Here is a 22,509-nt window from a genome sequence, read left to right on the forward strand (position 1 = left end):
AGACTGGGACCTCTGATATATGCAGATGAGCTGCGACCACCGCCATCACTTTCGTGAACACCAGAGGGGCGCTGGTAAGGCCAAAAGGGAGCACAGTGAACTGAAAGTGCTTGTGGCCTACCGTGAACCGCAGGTAACGCCGGTGGGCCGGCAGGACGGGAATATGAAAGTAAGCGTCCTGCAAATCCAACGCTACCATCCAATATTGCGGGTCTAGGGCAGACCAGACCTGAGCAAGTGTGAGCATCTTGAACTTCTCCTTCCGGAGGAAGCGATTAACGTTCCGAAGGTCTAAGATAGGATGCAGACCCTTGTCCTTCTTGGGGACTAGAAAGTAGTGGTAATAACAACCACAACCTACTTCAGGCCCAGGAACGCGCTCGATGGCCCCCTTGGCCAAGAGGGCCGTGACTTCCTGCTGAAGAAGCGCAATATGGTCCCCCGATATACGGTGGTATTGAGGTGGCATGGCTGGAGGGGAAGTCTCGAAAGGGAGGGAGTAGCCCCTTCGGACAATTTTCAGCACCCACTTGTCCGAAGTGATGTTGCGCCAGTGAGGGAGATGATGGCGAATTCTGCCGCCCACTGGCGTTTGATGTACCTGAAAGGTCGGACTAGGAAGACCTTGCAGTGTATGTTGCGGGGGTGGAGGTGGACTGACCGGCCTGCTGGCCCCCAGAACCGCCTCGACGGTTCCCAGGTCCACGGCCAAGCTGAGAATGTTGCTGCGCAGGCCTGTGGCTCTGGAACAAACATGTTGGGGCACCCCCTCCGTGGCCATGAAAGGAGCAAAAAGCAGAAGGCGGAGGAAGGCGAGTGGCTGACAGGCCCAAGGAGTTGGCCGTAGCCCGTGAGTCCTTAAACCGCTCCAACGCACTATCCGCCTTATTGCCAAAAAGGCAAATGCCATCAAAGGGCATGTCCATCAAGGTGTTCTGGACATCCCCCTGAGAAGCCAGTTGTTCTCAGCCAGGCGTGGCGCCAAAGCGCCACCGTCGTGGAATTCGCCCTGCCCAGCGAGTTGGCGGTATCAAGCCCACAACGAATGGTGAACTTTGCTACGTCTCTGCCAGCTGCTATAGCCTGAGTGAGTACTCTCCGTGCCTCCTCCGGACAGTTGGGAAGCACCTGCGCAACCGTATCCCACAGAGTGGGAATAACAGCCCAAGAGGCATGCGGTGTTCACCGACCGCAGCCCTAAGCTGGCAGATGAAAACAGCATCTTGCCAAGCCGTTTCAGCATCCTGGATACTCTATCCGGAGGTGCGGAAGGGAACGTTCTCTGGGAAGCAGAGGTTTGGACAACCAAGCTCTTGAGAGTGGGGTGTTGGGAGAGAAAGAGGGGGCCGGCCACTTTTCTGACTGAGGCCACGTTCCTTTTCACAGAAGCCCCTGTGTTGGGCCTGGACCAAGTGCCCAAAAGGGCGTCAGAAAGTGCGTCATTAAAAGGCAGCAAGGGCTCCGAAGAGGTTGCCGCTGGCTGAAGCACTTCTGTCAGGAGGTTAGTCCTGACGGCCACCGTAGGGAGGTCGAGGTGGAGGGTCTCAGCTGCCCTACGTACTACCACTGCGTAACTGGCTCCCTCCTCAGTAGCCACGGTAGGAGGAGACAGCATGGCATGGTCAGGTGAGGTGTCAAGACCACTGGCCTCCCCCAAATCCTCTGCCCAGTCCGGATCATAATCACACTTGTGTGAGAGGGTCCTCAGACCCCTCTCAGTCCTCCCCTTCCTCCAAAGTCTGTAAAACAGGCTGAAAATAAGGAGGACGGACATAGAGGAAAAAATGGCCCAATCGGCGTCGGGATCTGTGCCGCACGGCGTATTACGGCACAGTGTCCGAGCTGAAACGGAGGACGACGTCATCCCGACGAGCGGGCGACGTTGGAGGTGGTGTCAGTGGGGTCGACTGCGCTGGAGGTGTTACGAGGTCAACCAGGAAGGCCCTGTGGTGCCGGAGCCGCCGGGGCCCCCAGTGATGGGCAGACAGCGGGACCTCCAGTCGGGGCCGTAAGTGCACCGGCGGGGTCCAGACAGCCCAAAGAGTCAGGCAATGGTAGCAAGAAACTCTTGCAACTTAGCAGGCATCGCCGATGGACCCGGAAAGGGTGGGTAGGCTGGCGGCAACGTTGCAGGCTCCGCCGGAGCCTGGCACCACCCACACCATCAGCCTCGACAGGCGAGGGGAAGTCGAGGAGCGACGACGCTTCTTAGACTTCTTTTTGGAATGCTTTGACTTACCTGACCCCGATGCGAAGACTTAGATCCAGAATAACGATGGTGACGGCTCAGCGACCGGTCCCTCAACCTCCCTCTGGACCGGGACCTTGAGCAGCGCGGAGCAGACTGCCGGACTTCCAGCAACTTTCGGGACCGCTCCCACAAAGTTTTCGGCGCCATGGCCCAGCAGTTGGGGCATGACTTGGAGTCGTGGTCGCGCCCCAGGCAGTAGAGACACACGCGGTGTGGGTCCGTCACCGACATCATGTGGTGACAGTCCCCACAGTTCTTGAAGCCGGGCATCCCTACGACATCAGGAGTTGATCGACTCAAAGAAATTGAGACAAAACACCTCGAAAAAAACTCAGTCAAAATATGACTGGGGGTACTTGCTCTTCCCGGATCTGCGCTTGCTGGCGCGGAAAAAGAAACTGACGTCAGCGTGCGTGGGCGCGTCGAAGTAGCTCCAGCGACATCATCAACGCGCAGGGGTACTGCTGACGAAAACTTTCCGGATCCAGTCTGACGCCTGGGGGTAATTCTAAGGTAAGGAATCTATCACTACGTGTTTCTTTCAGATACTAAAGCTCATATGCAAAACGCTTTCAATTTTTAGGACTTCCAAGCGTTTGAAATACCAGAAAATTCCAGTATTTTTGAAAATTCCTGAGGAATTTGCACATAATAAACTGATTAATAGAATGACCGGAAAAAAAGCAAGAGATAGCCCTAATCGAACATCATATAATGTATCTATATTATAACAAAGGAACATTTGGAATGTAAGGGTGTCGATTCACTTTTATTATACAAATATAAAACATACAATGTACTTTTATTTAGCATCTGTACACACGATACGAAAAATAAAAAAACACAAGGTGTTAAAAATAAGAAGACATTGGACAAGTAGATTCAATGGTTCACCGTTTACAAAAGGCCATTTGTAACACAAAGTTGGTTTTATTCACTATCTACTTCTTTATTCAAAAGAGGATTCAAATTCATTTTCGTTTTAGCAAGTGCTGCTGTTTTAGCTCTTCTTGAAGGTCTGGCATTCACGACTGGAGCAGGTTTCACATCTTCTTGATCATCACTATGAAAAAAAAGGAACTATCCTTAGTTACACAATTAAATTGAAAAGCAAAGCAAAGATAAGAAGCACGTACATGTATACAAACTAAGAATGTTGATTACTGGATTTCATACTACTACTTACTTTGCCTATGAGACTTTCTTCCCCGCCGTCGAGGTGGGAGTCGAAAAGTAATTATAATTAGTAGTAAAAAAAAAAAAAAGCACTAGATAATAAAGCCAAACCCCATGAGATTGTATACCAATCCACAGAATTCAAAATGCTAAACGTGCAAATGAAGAATTCTATAAAATACTCAATGAATTTCTTAAACCAAATTGCCTAGAAGGAACTCATCACGTTACTCAAGATTTCACAGACAAACTGGCAAATCATTACACGCACAAAGCAGACAAGCTGCACTCGTACTTAAAAAACGAGGCAAAGCACCAGCACTAAACCTTTTACAAAACAACAATCCAAGAATACTCTAACTCAGCCTCTCCGTTCCTTCCAACATATTTCACACGGTAAATTTATGGACCTGGTCAAAGCAAGCAGGCCTGCCGGCAGCCCTTCAGACCCGTGTCCACCGCAAACTTTCAAGACAATTCTTCTAACAACTTCTGCTGCCACTCCAGTAAGAAGAATCATCAACGATTCCTTAACTACTGGAATATTTCCAGAAGAACTCAAAAAGTCATACATATGCCTTTTACTGAAGAAAACAAACTTGGATCCGCTGAACCCTGACCACTACAGACCCATTACAAATGGACCTCTCCTGGGCAAACCGATAGAAAGAGCAGTGTTCACCCAGATGTCACAATTCATTGAAGACCATGCCATACTTTCAAGACTTCCAAACAGGATTACGTCTGGGAAGAGGCACAGAATCTGCCCTCCTTGCCATCTGGGATGACCTGAAGAACACAGTTGACCGCAACGGGGTTGCTGCGCTACCTCTTGGCTGCCTTTGACACGGTTGACCATGACACTCTGATACAAAGACTCTACGAAGCAGGCATAGAGGGGACTGCTTTAGACTGGATCACATCCTACCTCCGAAACAGAACTAATGTCATCCGTACCCCACCTTTCTTGTCAAAACCATACTCCACAAAAGCTGGGGTCCCTCAAGGCTCTATCATCTCGACCATGCTTTTCAACATCTACATGAAGTCATTACCGGTACTGATCAATCAATTTCAACTCACGAGCTATAACTAGGCAGATGACACGAAAATACTCCTTTAACTGGAATGCCCCAAAGACATTGGAAACTCGCCAATTTTCAGTAGTCTCAGAGCCGTGGATCAAAGGATGACTTGGAGCCATCTCAAATTGAATGCTTCCAAAGCAGAAATACTCATGTGTGGCGATTGGAAACATTATGACCCGCTTGCCGCCTGGCCTGATTAACTGGGATCCCCACCTAATGTATGGAAGGAAGTAAGAAACCTCAGAATAACCATGGACTCCAAGCTATCGATTAATGCCCAAGTGGACAAACTAGCAAGATCAAGGTTTGGTACTACAAAAACTCTGCAACAAATCTCCCCCCATTTGGGATTTCCACATAAGGTCCAAGCTACCATCTCCCTTGTTCTGTCCAAATTCTATTACGCCAATAGCCTCTACCACGGATCACCTTTAACGACTATGAAAAGACTAAAACGGATTCAGAACTCGGCTGCCAGACTACTCTTGCATATCAAACCGCGAGACCACATCTCCCCTGTAGGAGAGTAGGATCTGCTTCTTTTAGTTACCCCCACCTTTGCTGATGTATCACTGTTTTCGACTTAGACTGACTGGGATCCTGCTATTCAGGACCCCAGTCTATCTGCTTTCTCCTCTAAATTGATTGCATGTACTTCAGGTACACCCCAGATTGGATACTGGGGTACCCTTATCAGTTCCTAGCATATGGTACACCAAGTACCCAGGGCATAGGTACCCCAGAGGCCTCCCAGGGGCTGAAGCATGTATTGTGCTACCCCTGAGAGGCCATTCAAAATGACACCACATGTCTCCTACTGCAGCCTGTGTAAGGTGGTGCATGCACCCCTTACTTACATATAGGTTACCTATATCTATTCTAAATCACTGCACATATAAACCTATCAGTCGCCCCTATGGCAGGCCTTATCAATCCTGAAGGAAGGGTGCTGGGTTTTATGTGAGAGGGTGCCCCTACATGAGCAGAGCCCCTCTGCAGCCTTCGGAACCTATTTTACGGGGTTGTCTGTGATGCAGCCAACCATGTATATTTAAGTGCATTATACCCTCACGGTAAATGCTAACTTTAAAATGTCTGCTTAGAAACATGTCGTGTTTGGGTTAAACATTTTGGAATCATACCTACCCACCAGTAGCTGGCGGGTAGGTATGATTCCACCCTTCTAGAGGGACATATGTGAAACACTGGTACACCCTGTACCAGATTTCTCGACCTGGGCATCACAAAATGGATGCTGCCATCCACAGACACGAGTCTGCCCTCCTGCTGCTGAGCCAAGCTTGTGCACAGGAAGGCATGACGTACAAGTTACTTACCTTCGGTAACGATATATCTGGAAGAGAGGATTCTAGCCGCAGATTCCTTAACGTAGAATTATCGCCAGGCGTGAGACTGGATCCGGAAAGTCTTTGCCACAGATTCTCTGCGCGCCGGGGGCGGTACCACGTGACCCCACCCTGACATCATCCACGGGCGTGACGTCTGCGAGGTCACATAAGTCCCAACCCGGCACGCTGATGTCAGTTTTCTTCGGAGAACTTTTCCGCGCCACAACGCAGAGCCATCACAAACAAAACAGAGTATGGGAACAGTGTGCGGAGAAATCAGTGAAACAAAAAAGGGAGAAGTGAATGGTGAGGAACAGCACCATTAGTGACAGTGCCAAGCACTGCGTTACTGAAAGGCATGGAAAGAAAGGAACAGAGCACCACTCTGAGAAGCAACCCCGCAAAGCGAAGGCGATATTTTCCCTGGAGACAGAAAAACATGTGAAAAATGTCAGGGCAGACGACCGAAAGTTTGCAACCACAATCTATAACAGTGCAGGGCAACAAGTCCAGAACAGATGAGGAACAACCAATCACCCCAAGACAACACCAGCAAGGAGGGTTGTATCCCCTATAACAAGCTAAGGGCTGAGGCACAGCCAAGAGACCCCAGCCCAGAGGAGGCAGAACCCCCAAGTAACAAAACAAAAGGGAGAAGATAGGAGTAGGCCCCACACTGGAAGAACCAGGGTGCGGGGATGCAACAGTACATACTAACCTACTGAACAATTACCAGAAAGGAAGGAGTGGAATAAAGAAACAGAACGAGGCATCCCGCCAGGGAGGAAGAGAAAGAACACCCGCAGAAGACAAAAGCCACCCGGAGGGAGGCGAGTGCAGAAGACCAAGCTGAAGGGTCCTCGCAGAACGGGGAGGAAGGGCGGGCAGTGAAGGAATCTGCGGCTAGAATGGTCTCTACCAGATACATCGTTACCAAAGGTAAGTAACTTGTACATCTGATAGAGACTACTAGCCGCAGATTCCTTACCGTAGAATAGATACCCTAGCCATACCCTGAGGGGAGGAGGGTCTGCGAGAGAACCTCACCAGCTTGGAAGAACACAGGGCCCCAACAGGGGATGCGTCATAGGGACAGGAAGGACGGCCCAGCCCCCTCCAAGCAGAAGTAAGCAAGAACAAGAAGGGAAGGCCAGGATACCACAAGCCTACCCGAGAAGCAAGGGGCGACTGCCAGAAAACCCAGAGGGAAAGACAGCGCCCAGCGAGTACCAAAGGAAGAAAAGAACCACCCTCAAATCCAAGGAGAAGAGGAGGGACGGAGGCAGAACCCACCCCAGGAGAACACACACACAGCGAAGGGAACAGCTGAACGGGTGACCGTCCTGAGGTAGGGAACAAGGCAGGAACGGTTCCACAGCCGATAGGCGCAGACGTGAGAAGGAAGACACAGACGCGTAAAGCTCCAGCAAGCAAGGGACAGGAGCACACGCTGACACGCTGAGGCCCTCAGAGGTGGACTACCAGGTGTGCAAAGCAGACAGCTGGCAAATACAATGAAGCAGCGTGCCCAGAACAAGCTGAGCGCAAGATAAAGACAGAGGCAAGGGAATCCTAGAACAAGCCCTAGGGAAGGTTTGTCCCAGTAGCACCACCCAGCCCACGAAGAGAAGTGGGACCGGCCAGAAGATCAAGAGACACATGTAGTACAGACCGAAAGCCGGCAACCAGAACACAGGAGAGCACCAGGAATAACCTAGCCCCCCTGGAACACACAGGGTGGAAACACCAAGACACGACGCTGTAAACAGCATGACAAAAGTCAGTCCGGCGTTCCAGAGGCTAAAGAGGGAAGGCAAAACGCCCAGGAGCAGATATCCTGCAGGAACAAGAGGCAAAATGGACGACAGGCAAACCCTGTAGAAGAAGGATAGAAACACCATCAGCTACTGAGCGCGACAGAACCTGGAGCAGCGCAAGCCGCACTACAGCAGAAGAAAAAGAGACCGCACCAAGCGGTATACAGTGACGCCAAGAAAACGCGAGGAACCCGAGAAGGTATCCACACCCGCCCAGCTTAAGACAAAGCTATACAATAGCCAACAATTACCCCACCTAGGGTATGACTCATCCCAAAACCAAACAGGGAAACACCTCTTAGGGAAAACCCGCAGCAGAGGTCAAGAACATAAAAGACCTGTGGAAAACACGACAGATTCAATCAGCCAAAAAATACACGGAAGACCTATACAGCTTCACAAACTCACTCACCACAAAGCTAAAGGGCTGAACCAGAAGCCAAACGAACAGAGGGAAGCAACTCTTCGTGGGCGAAGGCGGCAAGCTAAGTCGCCCGTCCCCGTGCCCTGCTGGAGGAAGAAAAGGCCAGCCCCTGTAAGATGGAAGACCCATGGACGAGTGAGAGATCTGAGGGGTCTCCGTAGAAGGCGGAGAAGCCTGCGGGGCAGACAACTGCAGGGAGTGGGTCTGGGGGCTGTGGACGTGGAGATGGCGTAGAACCCGCCCTGGAAGCCACCGGGGAAAAAGCAACGATGCGGCGCCCAGTCACCGGTGAAGAGGAGACAAGTAGATGACAATCCTCCAGAGAGGAAGGGACATCCGGAGAAGAGTCGACGATCCGACCCGGGACGGCGCCAGGGAGTCCACCACAGGCACCGGTGAGGCCTCGATAGGCGCCGAAGTGTCCACCAGGGGTGCAGAGTCAACCTCCACCACCACGTGACTCATCGGAGAAGGGGGCGGGGGCGGAGCCAACGCGGCTCTAATGAACGGCACCGAAAAGGCGCCGGCTCAACCACCGACGAGGCAGCCGCCTGCGCCGAGGACAGAGGGGCCTGTGGAGGCGCCCCGGGTCCTGGCCTCCACCTGCGGCGGCGGCGCCAGTGCCGGGGGAGGAAAGCCGGCGATGCCAGACAGGCGTCGGCTCGACCTCCGGTAAGACAGCCATCTGCCCAGAGGACCGAGGGGGACTTGGGGATGAGCCCTGAGTCCCAGTGACCTCCTGCGACACCACAGGGAACCCTGTGGGGCTTTGCGGCGAGGCAGGGACGCCGTGAGTCAAAGAGGGGAACCCCTTAGGGCCGCACCTCGACGAAACCACACCTCCAAAACCTGAAGTCGAACTCGTCGGCGCCAGGAGCGAAGTCGCCGGCGAGTCCGCAGAAGTCCCCGTGCATGGCGAGGGATCCACGGACGTCACAGGAAGAGGAGGGGGGACCAAAGAAGCCTGCAGAGCCACAGCATAGGCCTTCATCTGGGCCCTTGTCGCCCCAATGCCTGGAAACGGCAGATAGGGTGGCGACAGGCGAAGGCGCACGTCCCGAGAGGAACCTGCGCCCTCTGCAGAAGGAGGTAAGCTGCAGGACTTACCAGCGGGCAAACGACGCCCGTGGGGCCTCGGTGAAGGACTATGCCGCAGCCTGAAACTGCGGCTTCTGGACCCATCCGAGGTAGGAGACAGATGCTGCGACGAGACCGATCTGGACAAGCGGGCCGAAAGCAACTTCATTTGGCGCACCCGCCGGGACTTTGGCTTGAGATGCTGACAAGCTTCGCAGTCTGTGGAATCATGGTGCTCGCACAAACACCACATACAAATAGGGTGAGGGTCCGTCGCCGACATCTGACATGCACAAGTACACGTCTTGAAACCCGAAGGCATTGCACACTGTTACCAACTCCAAGGTGTTAAGAGACCTGAAAACAGGTCAAGGCAACACACTCCGGATCCTGACGTCAGCGCGCCGGGGTGGGACTTATGTGACCTCGCTGATGTCACATCCACGGACGTCAGGGCGGGGTCGCGTGGTACCGTCCCCGGCACGCAGAGATGCTGTGGCAAAGATTTTCCGGATCCAGTCTCACGCCTGGGGATAATTCTACGTTAAGGAATCTGCGGCTAGTAGTCTCTATCAGATAATAGGTTTCCTGTCATAGGGAGGTATGACCACCTCCCAGACAGGCTTTAGTGTATTGGGGCTGGGTGGGTGCACTCAGAGTGCCAGAAAGTCTGCACTTGGGGCACATTTGGTGTCCCTGTGCATAGTCCAGCTCAAACTGGTTGCAGGAGCCATTTGCTCCTGCTCTGGCGTGAAACTGGACAAAGGACATGGGTGTAGCCACCCCTCTGTCCTGACCCTCCCCTAGGTGGGTCCCAGAGTTAGTCCAACCCCTTCCCTGGGTATGAAGTAGGAAACCGGAATACAGGACTTTAGATTTTACCTGGACTAAACTCTGCAAGCAGAAACCAAGTACTTTGACGGTCTACACTTCACTGGACGACAGAAGAATCTCCCTTGGAGTAAAGGAGTTACTCCCCTGCAGCAGCAGGCACCTTAACGCATCTGACCAATTTGCATCCCCCAAGCTCCTGAGGACTCCTAAGATTTATGCAACACAGGAGGTGGGTTCCCGAGCGTCTGTGAGGTCGATCTGCTCTCTCAGCAATTGAGACCAGTATCCCCTGTGGGGACCATGCAACCCGAACCCCTGTGCACTTATGCAGCTTCATATGCTTTTTGGCGATCCCTGAGGCTGTGCATTGGGCTACGTGTAGTCCTGACCCCGAGCAGTATTTCCACTGAAGATTTCCGGCCTCCACTCCACGAGTGCTCCGTGGGCTGGTACTTTGCGATTCAGCTCTAGGTCCCATCGCGATCCCTGGTCTGTTGGCCTGTGGGTCCCTGCGGGGGTAACTTTGATTTCCCGTGGGCTTTCCTGGTTGCTCCAGACGTGCCATGAATCCCCATAGCTTGGAGAGTCTCCTGGACCTTGCTGGTCCTCACCGTAACTGGTTTCCTCTGCTCGCGTGGGTTGCATTTGCCAAGGCTTGTTGGTGTTCAATCCAGACACTGACCACTCGACAGCCTTTGTGGGACAGCTCACCTCCGGACTTTGGTCGTCGTCGACGTCTCATGGTCCCCGTGGCTGCAGAGTCAAGCATCGTATCTTCACACCTGAAGCACCCAACAATCGGTGGGCATTAGTCTACCAAGCCCCTGGTCCCCCTGAAGTGACCCAGACTCTGTCCCCTCTGCTTTCAGGTTCTTCTCACCTCGGATCCAGGCTTGGATTCCACCGGACACTTTTCATCTTACTGGCAGCACTTCTTCGAATCACGCCATTGAAAACGACTAGGGTTTCCGACACCACTTAACCCCTATGCACCGGCTCCTCTGGGATAGGTAACAAGGGTACCTCGGTACTCACAAGGGTGCTGGCCTTCGAACATTCTATGTTCTAAAGGGTTTGCTTGAAGTCCTCTCAGAAGTATCCTTAAACTGTAATTTTCCAACCGCGACTTTCCCAGAGAGTTGTATGGAGCTCGCGTTTGTGTTCCAACACTGCAACTGTCCTCTGTGGGTTCCCGGTGTCACTCCTTTTGGTGGTTCTTTGGGGTTCCAGCAATTCTACGTGCTCTAGGCACGGTGTCTAGTGAAGTCGTTGTTATACCATTTTGTTAGTATATGGTTCGATCTCCCCTTGGAGCCAGCTGTGTATTGTGCTATTTACTGTCGTTCTATTTATTAAGTATTGTGTGCCTTGTGCTCTAATCTCATAAAGAGGTTAGTAGAGAGTGTTTAAGTAATAAATACATATATTTTATATAACACTTGTGTGGTTCTCCTTTCATTTGATTATTCAGGAGGTTCTGATCTGGTAAAACATGCAGCTTTACATTCCTTCAAGACTTAGCTTGAAGGCTGCTCTCCATAGCTACCACTAGGATAGCTTTCATAAAGGTTATCTTTAACCTAATCACCATAAGGGTAGTTTGGGCTCGTACAGGGTGCCCACTTTAGTGGACAGCATATACCAGGCCAACTTCTCACATCCCCTGCCTTGAAAGCCCTGCATTGGTTACCGGTTGACAGAAGATCCACATTCAAGCTGCTTTGTATCACCCACAAAGCCATACCTGGAACAGGACCGCTCTTCATTAGGAATAAAATCAACAAACACAATAAACATAAGAACCTCTTCTCTAGACTGCCACCTCGCCTCAAAATCCAGAGATATAAGAAAAAAAAAAACATGGGTGGCAAATGCTTCTCTGTTCAAGCAGCCAAAATATGGAACCCTTTACCCCCCCAACATAAGATCCACCGAAAACCACCTTATCTTCAGAAAACTACTCAAGAATTGGCTCTTCACCACATAAGCACCATACGCAAACAGAAATAAACAGCATATCCCTCTGTATATAAACATTTATTTGTACTAGAGCTATTTACCTATATATGTGTATTGCTTTGTATAAACATGTAGAATAGTTATGTTTTTTATTAAAAGAATAATAAATACATTTTTAAGTGCAACACTTTAAAACCAGTTTATCGAATGCATCTTTAATCTACTTATACTTACTTCCTTTACGCATCGATTTAACTTCCATGTACTTGAATCTATATATTACTTTGCCCCCCCCCCAAAAAAGCATATTCAATGCACTACCCTATTTCTCACCCGATACCTTTATCGATATCTTTAATCTACATATACTTACTTCCTTAAGGCATTTATAAACTTTTCATGAACTTCTGGATCTATATATTTATTACTTCCTTCTAATTCAGCATATCCAATGCACTACCCTAGTTTTCACCCTAAACATCTCTCAATATATCTTCTACTTCAACTCAGACTCATCTCAAACCTCTTTCTTCTTCTCTTTCCAACTCGCTACCCTATTTCTCACCCTATACCTCTATCAATATATCCTCTTCCCTACTCTACCCCTCCTTGCACCATCTGACACCTCTTTTACTATACTGATCCCGCAAAACAAGCCTTTCTAAACTCTTCCCCTCCACATCCATTTTTACTCATCCCAAGCCTCCCACTACTGCTATGACCTCCCCCCCCCCCAAAAAAAAAAGTCTAAATCCTTTACTCTTCTATCCCTCCACTTTCCTTTTCGATCAAAATAACAGACTAACATATCCACTTCTCAAATTTCGTATTTCACTATACTAATTCATCACTAATCCTTTGTGGGATCCGGAGTAGCGTGCTACTTGTCAAAAAAGCACTTCAACACCCCCATCAGGGTTACGAGTGCTAAATAAATGCAAACCCTTTACCCTCTTCTATCCTTCTCAATACAAATAACTGATCGATATCCAACACACAAATTACTTTCGTATTTCACTATACGAATTCACCACTAATCCTTTATGGGTTCTGGAGCCGTGTGCTACTCGCCAAGAAAGTGCTTCAACACCCCATTAGGGGTAACAAGCGCTATATAAATTCAAACCTTTGTACTCTCTTCTATCCCTCTGCTATCCTTCTTAATCCAAATAACGGACTGATATCCACCACTCAAATTACTTTCATATTTCACTATTATAGTTCAACACTAATCCTTTATGGGTTCCGGAGTAGCGTGCTACTTGCTGAAAAAAGCGCTTTGACGCCTCGTCAGCACTATATAAATGCAATTACAATACAATACATCATTTAAGTAGGACCAAACTTCAAAATCAGAGAGAAGCCTCTGCCTCATTCCTCTCCTACAAGCCACCACACCTCTGATTTCATAGCAGGAATGCATTAAATACAGAATACTAGTATGTCCATCAATCAATGTGGTGTGTGCCTGTAGGTGAGAGGGCTGCATGTGAATCTATGAAAGATATCAATACTGGAGAACCAGTGTACAGGTAAGTAACTTGTCTTTTCTCCAGTATTGAATCTTTTATAGATTCACATGCTTGAATCTGTATAGCAAGCAGTAACTATTTGATCTAATATACATAAGAAAATGCCAAAGGCGTGTGTGTGTGTATAATATATATATATATATATATATATATATATATATATATATATATATATATATATATATATCAATACTCCGTCTCGTAAACTGAAGATCTCTCCTCAAGAAACAGAAGCAAACCCAAGGTGCGGTGAAAATTATTTATTTAAATATAGTAGACACCACCGTGTATGTGTATATATATATATATATATATAGTTTGTCCCTGCTAGCGGTCACCAGTAGTTAGTCAGTTATACTTAGGATGTAGTTTCCATAGGAAGAGTGTTTTTTCGCTTGACAAATCCTCATAAAATTTTCATAACTAGTATAACGCTCACTCCAGTTGCTGTCTTGTAGGTGTTGTGCTGATCTGTCAAGCAGGGGCGGAGACAAAGGGGGGTCCCAAAAGCAAATTATCCCATGTTAATTCCCATAGGAACTTTAGACAGTGCTACAGCCCAAACTGCTGAACAGAATTACACCAAATTTAGTAGAAAGGTAGATGTTGCCCCAGTGAAGTGCCTTTTTGTAATTTGTTGTATATCAGTTAAGTAGTTTGCGGAGTCATTAACCGAAATCCAGATTTGTATACATAGGGATGCGTATCCTCCAAAGATCTGACAGTCCCCTTACTCAAATCTGATTGGCTGCCAACACTTCAAACCAGGAAGTGTTGGCAGCCATCTTGGGTGTCTGCTCGAGTCCTAGATAAAAACATTAAAAAAAATAAGGGGGCAGAGAATTACTACCCGGATCCCCTAGGCCGCTTGGGTGGGGGTGAGTGTTCCTTAGAGACCCCACCAGGGCAAGAAAATGTATTATAAAAAAAATTCGGCAGGAGTTGCGTTGGAGCCGCGGCTCCTGCGGGTTGGGGGGCGGGGAGGGGGGGTTCTATGTGTCAAAGAGCAGCATGGGCTCCCATGCCTCAAGTGTTTAGCTCCCGGGTGGGCCAGGTACTGCGGCTTGCACCATTGGTACATAAAAGTATGGAGGGAAAATCATTTTCTGTCCTGGGGGCCGCCCCCACCCAGGTCTGGCTCCTACTATGTCCCAGGGTGCCCATCCCTGGGACATCGCGGTTTGCTGTGGATTCGCGGGAGCTTTACCGCTCGCGCCAAGTCACAGCAAATGCTCCGCTTCCAGCAAGCGACAGCAATGATAATTGCTCTACCTTGCTGGAAATGGAGCAGAATTGCTTTCAGGCAGCGAGAGCTGCATGTTCAGCAGTTTCCTATGTCTGAAATCGATGCCAGGTCCCACAGGAGGCGTGGAGCACGCAGGGACTTCAGGGCCCCCCCCCGCAGTCCCCAAGGAAAGTCACTGGGTGCTCTGGGTGGGATCAGGGCTCTCAGAATAAAGGCTGGACCACAGGGGATGGGATCCCACAGACCAAATTCGGCCCAGGATGGGGAGCCTCGCAGCCCCCTCCTCCATCCCCAAATAGCTGGGCCACAGGGATGGGGTCCCCGGGGCCAAAATCTGCCTAGGGAAGGGAGAGCCATGCACCCCCTTCCCTAAATAAAAAATGAATAAACACCTGCTGAAGGCCCTGCCCCCTTTGTCCACCACTCTGCAAACACAACTACTGGCTAAAAAAAAATAGGAATCCACTTACAAAAAAGAAGGGTTACAGGGACGTTATAGTTAGGCTCAGATTTCACTCGTACAAAACCATAGAAATTCAGCAGTTATAGTTACCCAATTATAACTTACTTGATGTCACTGACCCAGTCATGAGTGATGTGTGAGGTCATAAGTAGTACATTGCAGAGGCGTAAGTTACAGTTAGCTTCTGTAACTAGAACTGCTGAATTTCAATGGTCTTGCACGAGTGAAATCTGAGCCTAACTATAATGTCCTGTAACCATTGTTTTTTCAGTGAATATATACATACATTGCAGTCAATAACAATAACCATGTAACAACTTATACCACTAGCTCATCTCACTGAAATAAGTTACGAAGAACTGCTTGAAATACACCGGCAAAAAGAGCTGTAGAGGCCACTATGCTTCTTTGTTGAATGAAAACGTACTTTAGATGCAAGTGGTCTTCCTGCTTTTTCATGGCAGAAGGTTATGGCTGCTGACATCCATTTCGCTATACTACTTCGTAACACAGCTTGACCTTTTTGTGCTCCCGAGCCCCGGGGACCACCACCTCCCAGAAGCTGATCAGAATGTTTGTAAGTTTTAGTTCTTTCAATTAAAATGTCAAGCACCTCTTGATATCCAATGAGTAAAGTGTCCTTTCTGCTCCATTTGAAGGATTCTGAAAGTATTACTTTAAGACAATAGGTACATTAAGGTGAAAATCTGTTGGAACTTTGGATATGAAATGAGGATTAGTACATAAAATAACTCTGCCCAATTAAAATTGCAAGTATGGTCTTTGCACTGTGAAAGCCTATATTTCGCTGATTCTTCTAATTCACTAAGGGCTATGGGAAGAGCTGTCTTCCATGAAATATACTTGATATCGTCTTATGTAAAGGTACAAAAGGCCCACGCATTAATTTACCCAAGACTGTTCAGCTCCCAAGGAAATGGAGGCTTTTTTTTTTTTATTGAAGGATAGGTTCTAAATAGTCCTTTTAGAAATTTGTTTATTAGCCTGTCTGACTCTAAATACTTTGGGTTCCTAGATCTCCTGAACCTCAATACTGCTGGAAGATTAACTCTGAGCTATGAGATAATCCAAAGCGAGCTAAGCTATGTAGTTAAGGAAATACCTGCCCAGATGCCGAGAAAAAAGAATGACAATTATTTTAAGAGCACAAATTGCAAAATCTTAGCCATTTTGCCAAATTTGATTTGTGTAATCGGCTCTGGCTCTTGCCAGTATATGTCTGCATTGTTGAGAGAGCTTCAACTGATGGAACTTGTGTTCAGGAGCCAGGCCACTAAATTGAGTGATTCCGGATTTGGATGTATTACTTGGCCATTGTTCTTGGAGAGCAATCCAAGGACTGGTTTGAGTGGAATATGTTGCTTTTCGGACATTAGCATGAGTTCTGTGCACCAAAATTGTCTGGCCACGCTGGGGCCATTAGGATAATTGAACCAGTTTTTCTTTTCAGTTTGTTTATTATCCGGGGGATAAGAGGCAGAAAGGTGAACGCCAAAATACCTGCCCAGGAGATGAGGAATACATTCCCCTGGCGCCCCATGTAAGAATCGGTTTGCATAATGTTGGCATTTCCGATTTAGTGGGGCAGCGAACAGGTCCAGGGTCGGTTTCCCCTATTTGCTGAACATTCTGGAGAGCTGGGTTTGTGACATTTCCCATTCGTGGCATTCTTTTAAAGATCTGCTTAGATCTTCTGCTCACTGGTTTTCTTTGCCCATTTATGTGCTCCTCTCTCATAGAAATCTTGTGGAGCAAATACAAATCCCAAATGTCCTGTGCTTCCTTGGACAATAGATGTGATCTCATTCCTCCATGCTTGTTTAAATAAAACGTTGTCCGTTTGGGGCAATACCTTTGATCCTTTCATTCTTGGCAAAAAAACATGAAGCCCTAGAGCCATGGCTCTCAGTACTAGAAAATGTTTGTGCTCTTTTTCCTCTTTGGTTGACCATACTTCCAAATATTGGAGATGTGCTTTCCGACCCTTTATGGATGCATCTATTGTCATGACGTAACTTGGTGGTTTGCTGAGAAAAGTTAGACCCATGGAAATAGTGTCCTTGGTCATCCACCATTTCATAGCCTTTACCATTTTCGCCAGTATATGGAGAAGGTAGTCGAATTAACCCATCTCCAGTGTCCACCGTTTGTCCGCTTTCTCCTGTAGTGATCTCATGAACAGGCAACAGCTGGGGAACAGAAGATTGCAGGATGAAAACATTCCCAGGAACTATTTGTACTGCCTGACTGATGTGGACTTTTTTCTTGAGAGGGTAGACGCTAGTCTCATTATCTTGGCAACTCTCTCTTTTGTAGGAAAAGCCTTGCAGAGTGTTGTGTCTAGGATTGCCCCAAGGAATGTGATTCTTGTGTTTGGAATCAGGCAATATGTCTCCCTGTTCAGTCTGAGACTTCAATTCTTGAAAATTTTAAGGCATGCTTTTGTGGAAATTACCGCAGCCTGGTATGAAGTTGCTTTTATTAGCCAGTCGTTCAGGCATGGGACTATCTGATGTTCATTTCTCCTTAGGCAGTATGCTACAGGTGGCATCCACCTGGTGAATATAATATTGCATGCTATTGCTCCTATACAGAAAGATGACTCGCCTGAATATTGTTTCTTGGGGTTGGGGCCTAAGGGAAAAAAGTCTGGGCCGGTGCGCAAATTTATGAATCTGGCTCATTTTTGGCAAAACGGAATATCACAAGACGATGGAAGACTGTTAAACCACCTAAAATTGTAGAATGGCATGCAGAAATGGTTCGATGGGGTAGGGTGGAGGGTGTTGAAATACGGCGCGAAGAACGGAGAGGGCTGCGTAAAAAACTGTTTTCCCTATATTGGAATGCGTTGATGGAAGAGTTTGCCGCTATAGATGTGCTTGCACAATGATCCTCTAAATTGCAATCATGGCAATTAAGCCATGCTTGGTTGATGTAATAGGGGCCCGTGCTTATCGTGATTTTTATTTTCATATTATTGAGTCATTGAAACATTTCTTACTGGATGAGATGATACATGAGGGCGGATGGGAATACATACTAATGATACTACATAGTGCGGGCATAGTGGAGTCGGTGGGAGGTTTGGGAAGGGGATTCTTTGTTCTTTTTAGAAATTATTGTTATTGAACGATCAATATGATGGGTTGACCTATTGGTGGCATTGGTTTGAAGTCGGGCTTTGGTTCCTTGAGTATATGCGAGAAATGAACAAGCTTGTGCGCAGATGCACGGACACTTGATGGGAAACAGTATAATGCACGGTATGCTTATGTAACTAAAGGGGTTGATGATGAATACTACACTACCGCTACAATGTTATGCGTAATGTACTGTATGATTATGCCTCAAATGTAGGGTTATTGTATGGATGTACTATGTCCTAAAATGCAATAAAATCTGTTCTAAAAAAAAAATCCACCTGGTGAATATTCTTGGGCCATGCTTTAATCCAAGAGGTAGGACTTTGAATTGATAGTGACAACCAGCCACTTCGAATCTGAGATACCTTTTGTGTTTGAAATGGATGGGAATATGGAATTAGGGGCGGAACTTTGGGGTCACCATCCCTCTGGTGGATTGACCAAATAGAGAAAACATTTATGAGACAGCTCTTTGGCCTACCGCCAAGCACTCCCCTCATCCCACTACACCTGGATTTAGGAATTAGACCTATTGCGGAGGAGATTGGACTCAGACCGTTGACCTTTTGGCGTAGACTGTTGGCAACCTCTGAATTAGCAGACTACCAGTCTGAATTTAAGGGGATTATGGTACTCCCGGGTGTGACAAAATTACCATGGTTTGTATATATAAAAGATGTATGCCTTAGACTAGGCATTCCTAACCTATGGAGTAACCCTGAGGAAGTGTCCCCGACAATTCCACGACTAGAACTAGTAAGAGCCTATAGATCGCTCAGACTAGCCGATATCCAGGGGAACACTAAACTTGGGTACCCAACTGCTGTATTCCTTAATATTAAAGCTCAGTACCTCTTTGAGCCATTTCTGGATGATATACAACCTTCCATGGCAAGGAAGCTATATATCCAGTTTAGAATAGGGACCTTGCCGGTTCATGCATTCACGAACAAATGGTCAAAATCTCCTTCCCTTGGGTGTCCTGATTGCAATAACCAACACTAGTTCGACATTCATGTTCTTTTTTTTTTTTGCCCTGGCTATAAAATAGCCAGACGCCGTTGGCTCCTTCCACTCTGTAGAAATCTGGGGTGTAGGCACTGTTCGGAGGTATATAAAATACTGAGATCCGATACTCCCCTCCCCACAGTTTTTGCCGTGTCCCAATTCCTCAATTCTATGTGGCATAGGGTGTTAAATTCACCACAGCAACCTTAAATATTTCTCTTTGTACTTTGTCTCATTTTAACCTTATTAACTTCTTAACATTCTTTTTTTACCCTGCTTTTAATTATTTTTACTCTCTGAACTATTGCTGTAATGATACTTGACTAACTTTAAATGCATTGTGGCTATCTTTTATAATCTGTCTCTGATGAATTTTTAATATTGCTCAAATTTAGCTATGTATGTATTTGTACCATCTTTTTATGGTCTATATTGACCGAAATAAAGTTTGTTGAATGGAATGGAAATAGGCATCCTATAGAACTATGATGCCATATGATCCCCTGGGTTTATCAGCTGAATGATATACTTCAGCATAACAATTCTGAATGATTGCTTTTTGAGGTACTTGTTGAGCAGTCGCAGATCCAACACGGGTCTCCATTTCCCTTCCCCAGTAGGAAGGAGTTGGAGTAGAAACCGGTGTTCCTGCAAGCTTGTGCGACATCTTCTATTGCTCCCTTCAGTATAAGGTACTTTATTTCCTCTCTTAGCAAAGTTATTGATGCGGCCTACTGCAAGGTTGTTTCTGGCGAAATTCAAGTGTGTGTCCATGCTGGATGATATCCACCACCCAACTGTCTGAAGAGATGGTTTTACAGTTTTCGTAAAAGTTGCCGAGTGTCTCTTACATGCAAGGAAGTTAACCGAAGAGAGTCGACCGGTGTCATGATTTTGTCACTGCCTCCTAGAGGACTCCTGCCCCAGCCGATATTCTCTTATTTGGTTGCCTAGAAAAGGCTGTTGTTGGTAGAGGTCGATATTGCTGAGAGAATTGCTGGAGATATTCCTGTTGATGAATATATGTTTGATATTTTTTAGACTGATAGCCTCCTCTGAAGGAGAATTGGCTTCTACCTGTAGCACCACAAAATGACAAACCTTTGTTGTTGAGGCACTCCAAATGATCTTGCCGTCTCCGTATCGGCATTTATTGATTGCAGAGCAACATGAATATACTTCCCAAAAACAGCCTCTTAATTATATGGCATATTTAACATTTTTTTTATGTACTTCAGGTCTGAACAATGTCACTTTTAGACTTACCTTCTTAAAACTGCTGCTCTGGCCATTTGTCTAAATCCAGTCAAAGCCAAATCCATCAGACTATAATCTTCGAGGATGCCTTTTTCTCACTCTTGACGAATCGATTTTGCCTCCTGTTTTTATGCTTTCTGACATACTTTATCAGGTTTGTTTAGATTAAATTTGACCACATTTGACGGTCATACCTGCCCAGTATGGCTAATGCATTGGATGCCCTTACAGTCATCACTGCCATAGCAAAAAACTACTTTCCAATAGTAGCCAACCTCCTACTTTCCTTATCAGGAGGAGCTGAACACAGTGTTGTTGGGTTTTTTGACTGACGTTATGCTGCCAGCATAACCACCTTATTTGGTTTCGGTTGACCTATCAGACAAGCTGTAAATTTGTATTTCTTATTGAGTCTGGGTATTTACTGCTGCCCCTATAGCAGGGTTTTCATGACTACGGCCCTCGGCCCAAATATACTCACAGATTTTCTTGTTGTTTCTTTGAAGTCATACAGGAAACAGTCGGTTTGCTGAACAGATACTGGCAAATCAAACTTTTTGGCAACTCTAAGAAAGCATGGAAGCCCCTATTATCATTTGGTGGTGAACTATGCGCTGGAGCAGTAAGAGGGGCATATATTAGTGCAACAATGTACTATGTACTTACTGTATTTGTGGCCTGATCATGGGGTATTTCCCCTTCTTCAGGTTCATCATCATCGTCCTGATACACAATCATAGTGATAAGTATTTGGGTCTGTTGGCAGACGGTAAACTTTGTTTGATGAGGTTTGTTCTGCTCTTAATAATGATTCAGCAAAGGTCTTTACCAGAGCCGTCTACGAGGATAAAACCCTGATGGTGAGGTCAAAGATGTATCCATCGATGCTGGTGCAGACGGTTCGTCCATCAACTGTCAATGGAGCAGCTGTCCTCAGTGTTGATGACGATGCAGTTGTGGAGTGTCAAGTCAACAGCGAATACATCTTCAATATTAGTCTTTATGTTGATGACGCTGTTGAAACCTTAGAAGTTGCAGACAACTTAGCTGTTGACGTTTTTTTCATCGACTTGTTTGATCTGAGAGAAGGCTCTGAGGTAGTTTTTTTTTCTTTTTCAATATCTGCAGAGGCTAATGTAACCTCAAAAGGAGTGGAAGATTCAGACCCTGATTTATTTTGTTGAGATGAGTCTTGAGTTGTTGTATGACTCAACTTCTCCTGGTCTGGCCTATTTTTTTCTTTAGTAATTTCTTAGGAGGTTCTCCACTCAACTCCTTACTATATTTTTCTCTCTTTAAGGTCTTTGTCTCAGAAGTTAGGTTTCACTTGTTTTCTTCTTTTGAAGCCATAATAGAAGCCTTGCTTCTGTCTTTCAGTGTCTTAGCAGAAAAGGTTCTATAGTTTTTGCAGTCTTTAGCCTTATGATCAGAATACAGACACTTCCGAAAATAGTCTCATCTTACCACAGGTCTTACAAGGCCTAAATAACCCCTTTTTGGTTCCCTCATACATGATGGGATTCTGTCAGGATTAGGCGCAGGCAGGATAAAATTCAACTGAAAGTCACAGATGTGACTATCAATTTTCTTCAAAAACTGAGCAGGGTCAGGGAGACTCCCTTTTCACATGATGTTTGGTTAGAAATCTGAGTTGTGGTGGTTCTGGAAGAGAGGAATGAGACTGCTCTCTGATTGGTTGAAGTTGGCTTTCCTTAAAATGATGTGGATTGGTATACAGTCCCATGGGGTTTGACTTTCCTGTCTAGTGCTTTTGAATTTTTACTGCCAATTAGAATTACTGTGGGACTCACGTCGATGATAGGGAAGATTCAAGCATGTTAATCTATGAAAGATTCAGTAC

The 22,509-nt window shown here is 46.9% G+C and overlaps 1 protein-coding gene across 2 annotated transcripts in view; it reads right to left on the minus strand.

The window, feature by feature from the left end:
• Nucleotides 1-3,001: 3,001 nt before the first annotated feature.
• Nucleotides 3,002-22,509, minus strand: part of NCAPG (non-SMC condensin I complex subunit G) — a 460,352-nt gene continuing 440,844 nt past the window's right edge. For both annotated transcript variants that reach the window (XM_085642367.1, XM_085642366.1), the window contains one exon: nt 3,002-3,314. In XM_085642367.1, the coding sequence (XP_085498493.1) occupies nt 3,182-3,314 (133 nt within the window). In that variant the 3' untranslated portion in view covers nt 3,002-3,181. The remainder of the gene's footprint in view (nt 3,315-22,509) is intronic.

The sequence above is a fragment of the Triturus cristatus genome, chromosome 2_2, assembly GCF_964204655.1.
Source record: "Triturus cristatus chromosome 2_2, aTriCri1.1, whole genome shotgun sequence".
In the NCBI taxonomy this organism is placed as follows: Eukaryota; Metazoa; Chordata; class Amphibia; order Caudata; family Salamandridae; genus Triturus; species Triturus cristatus.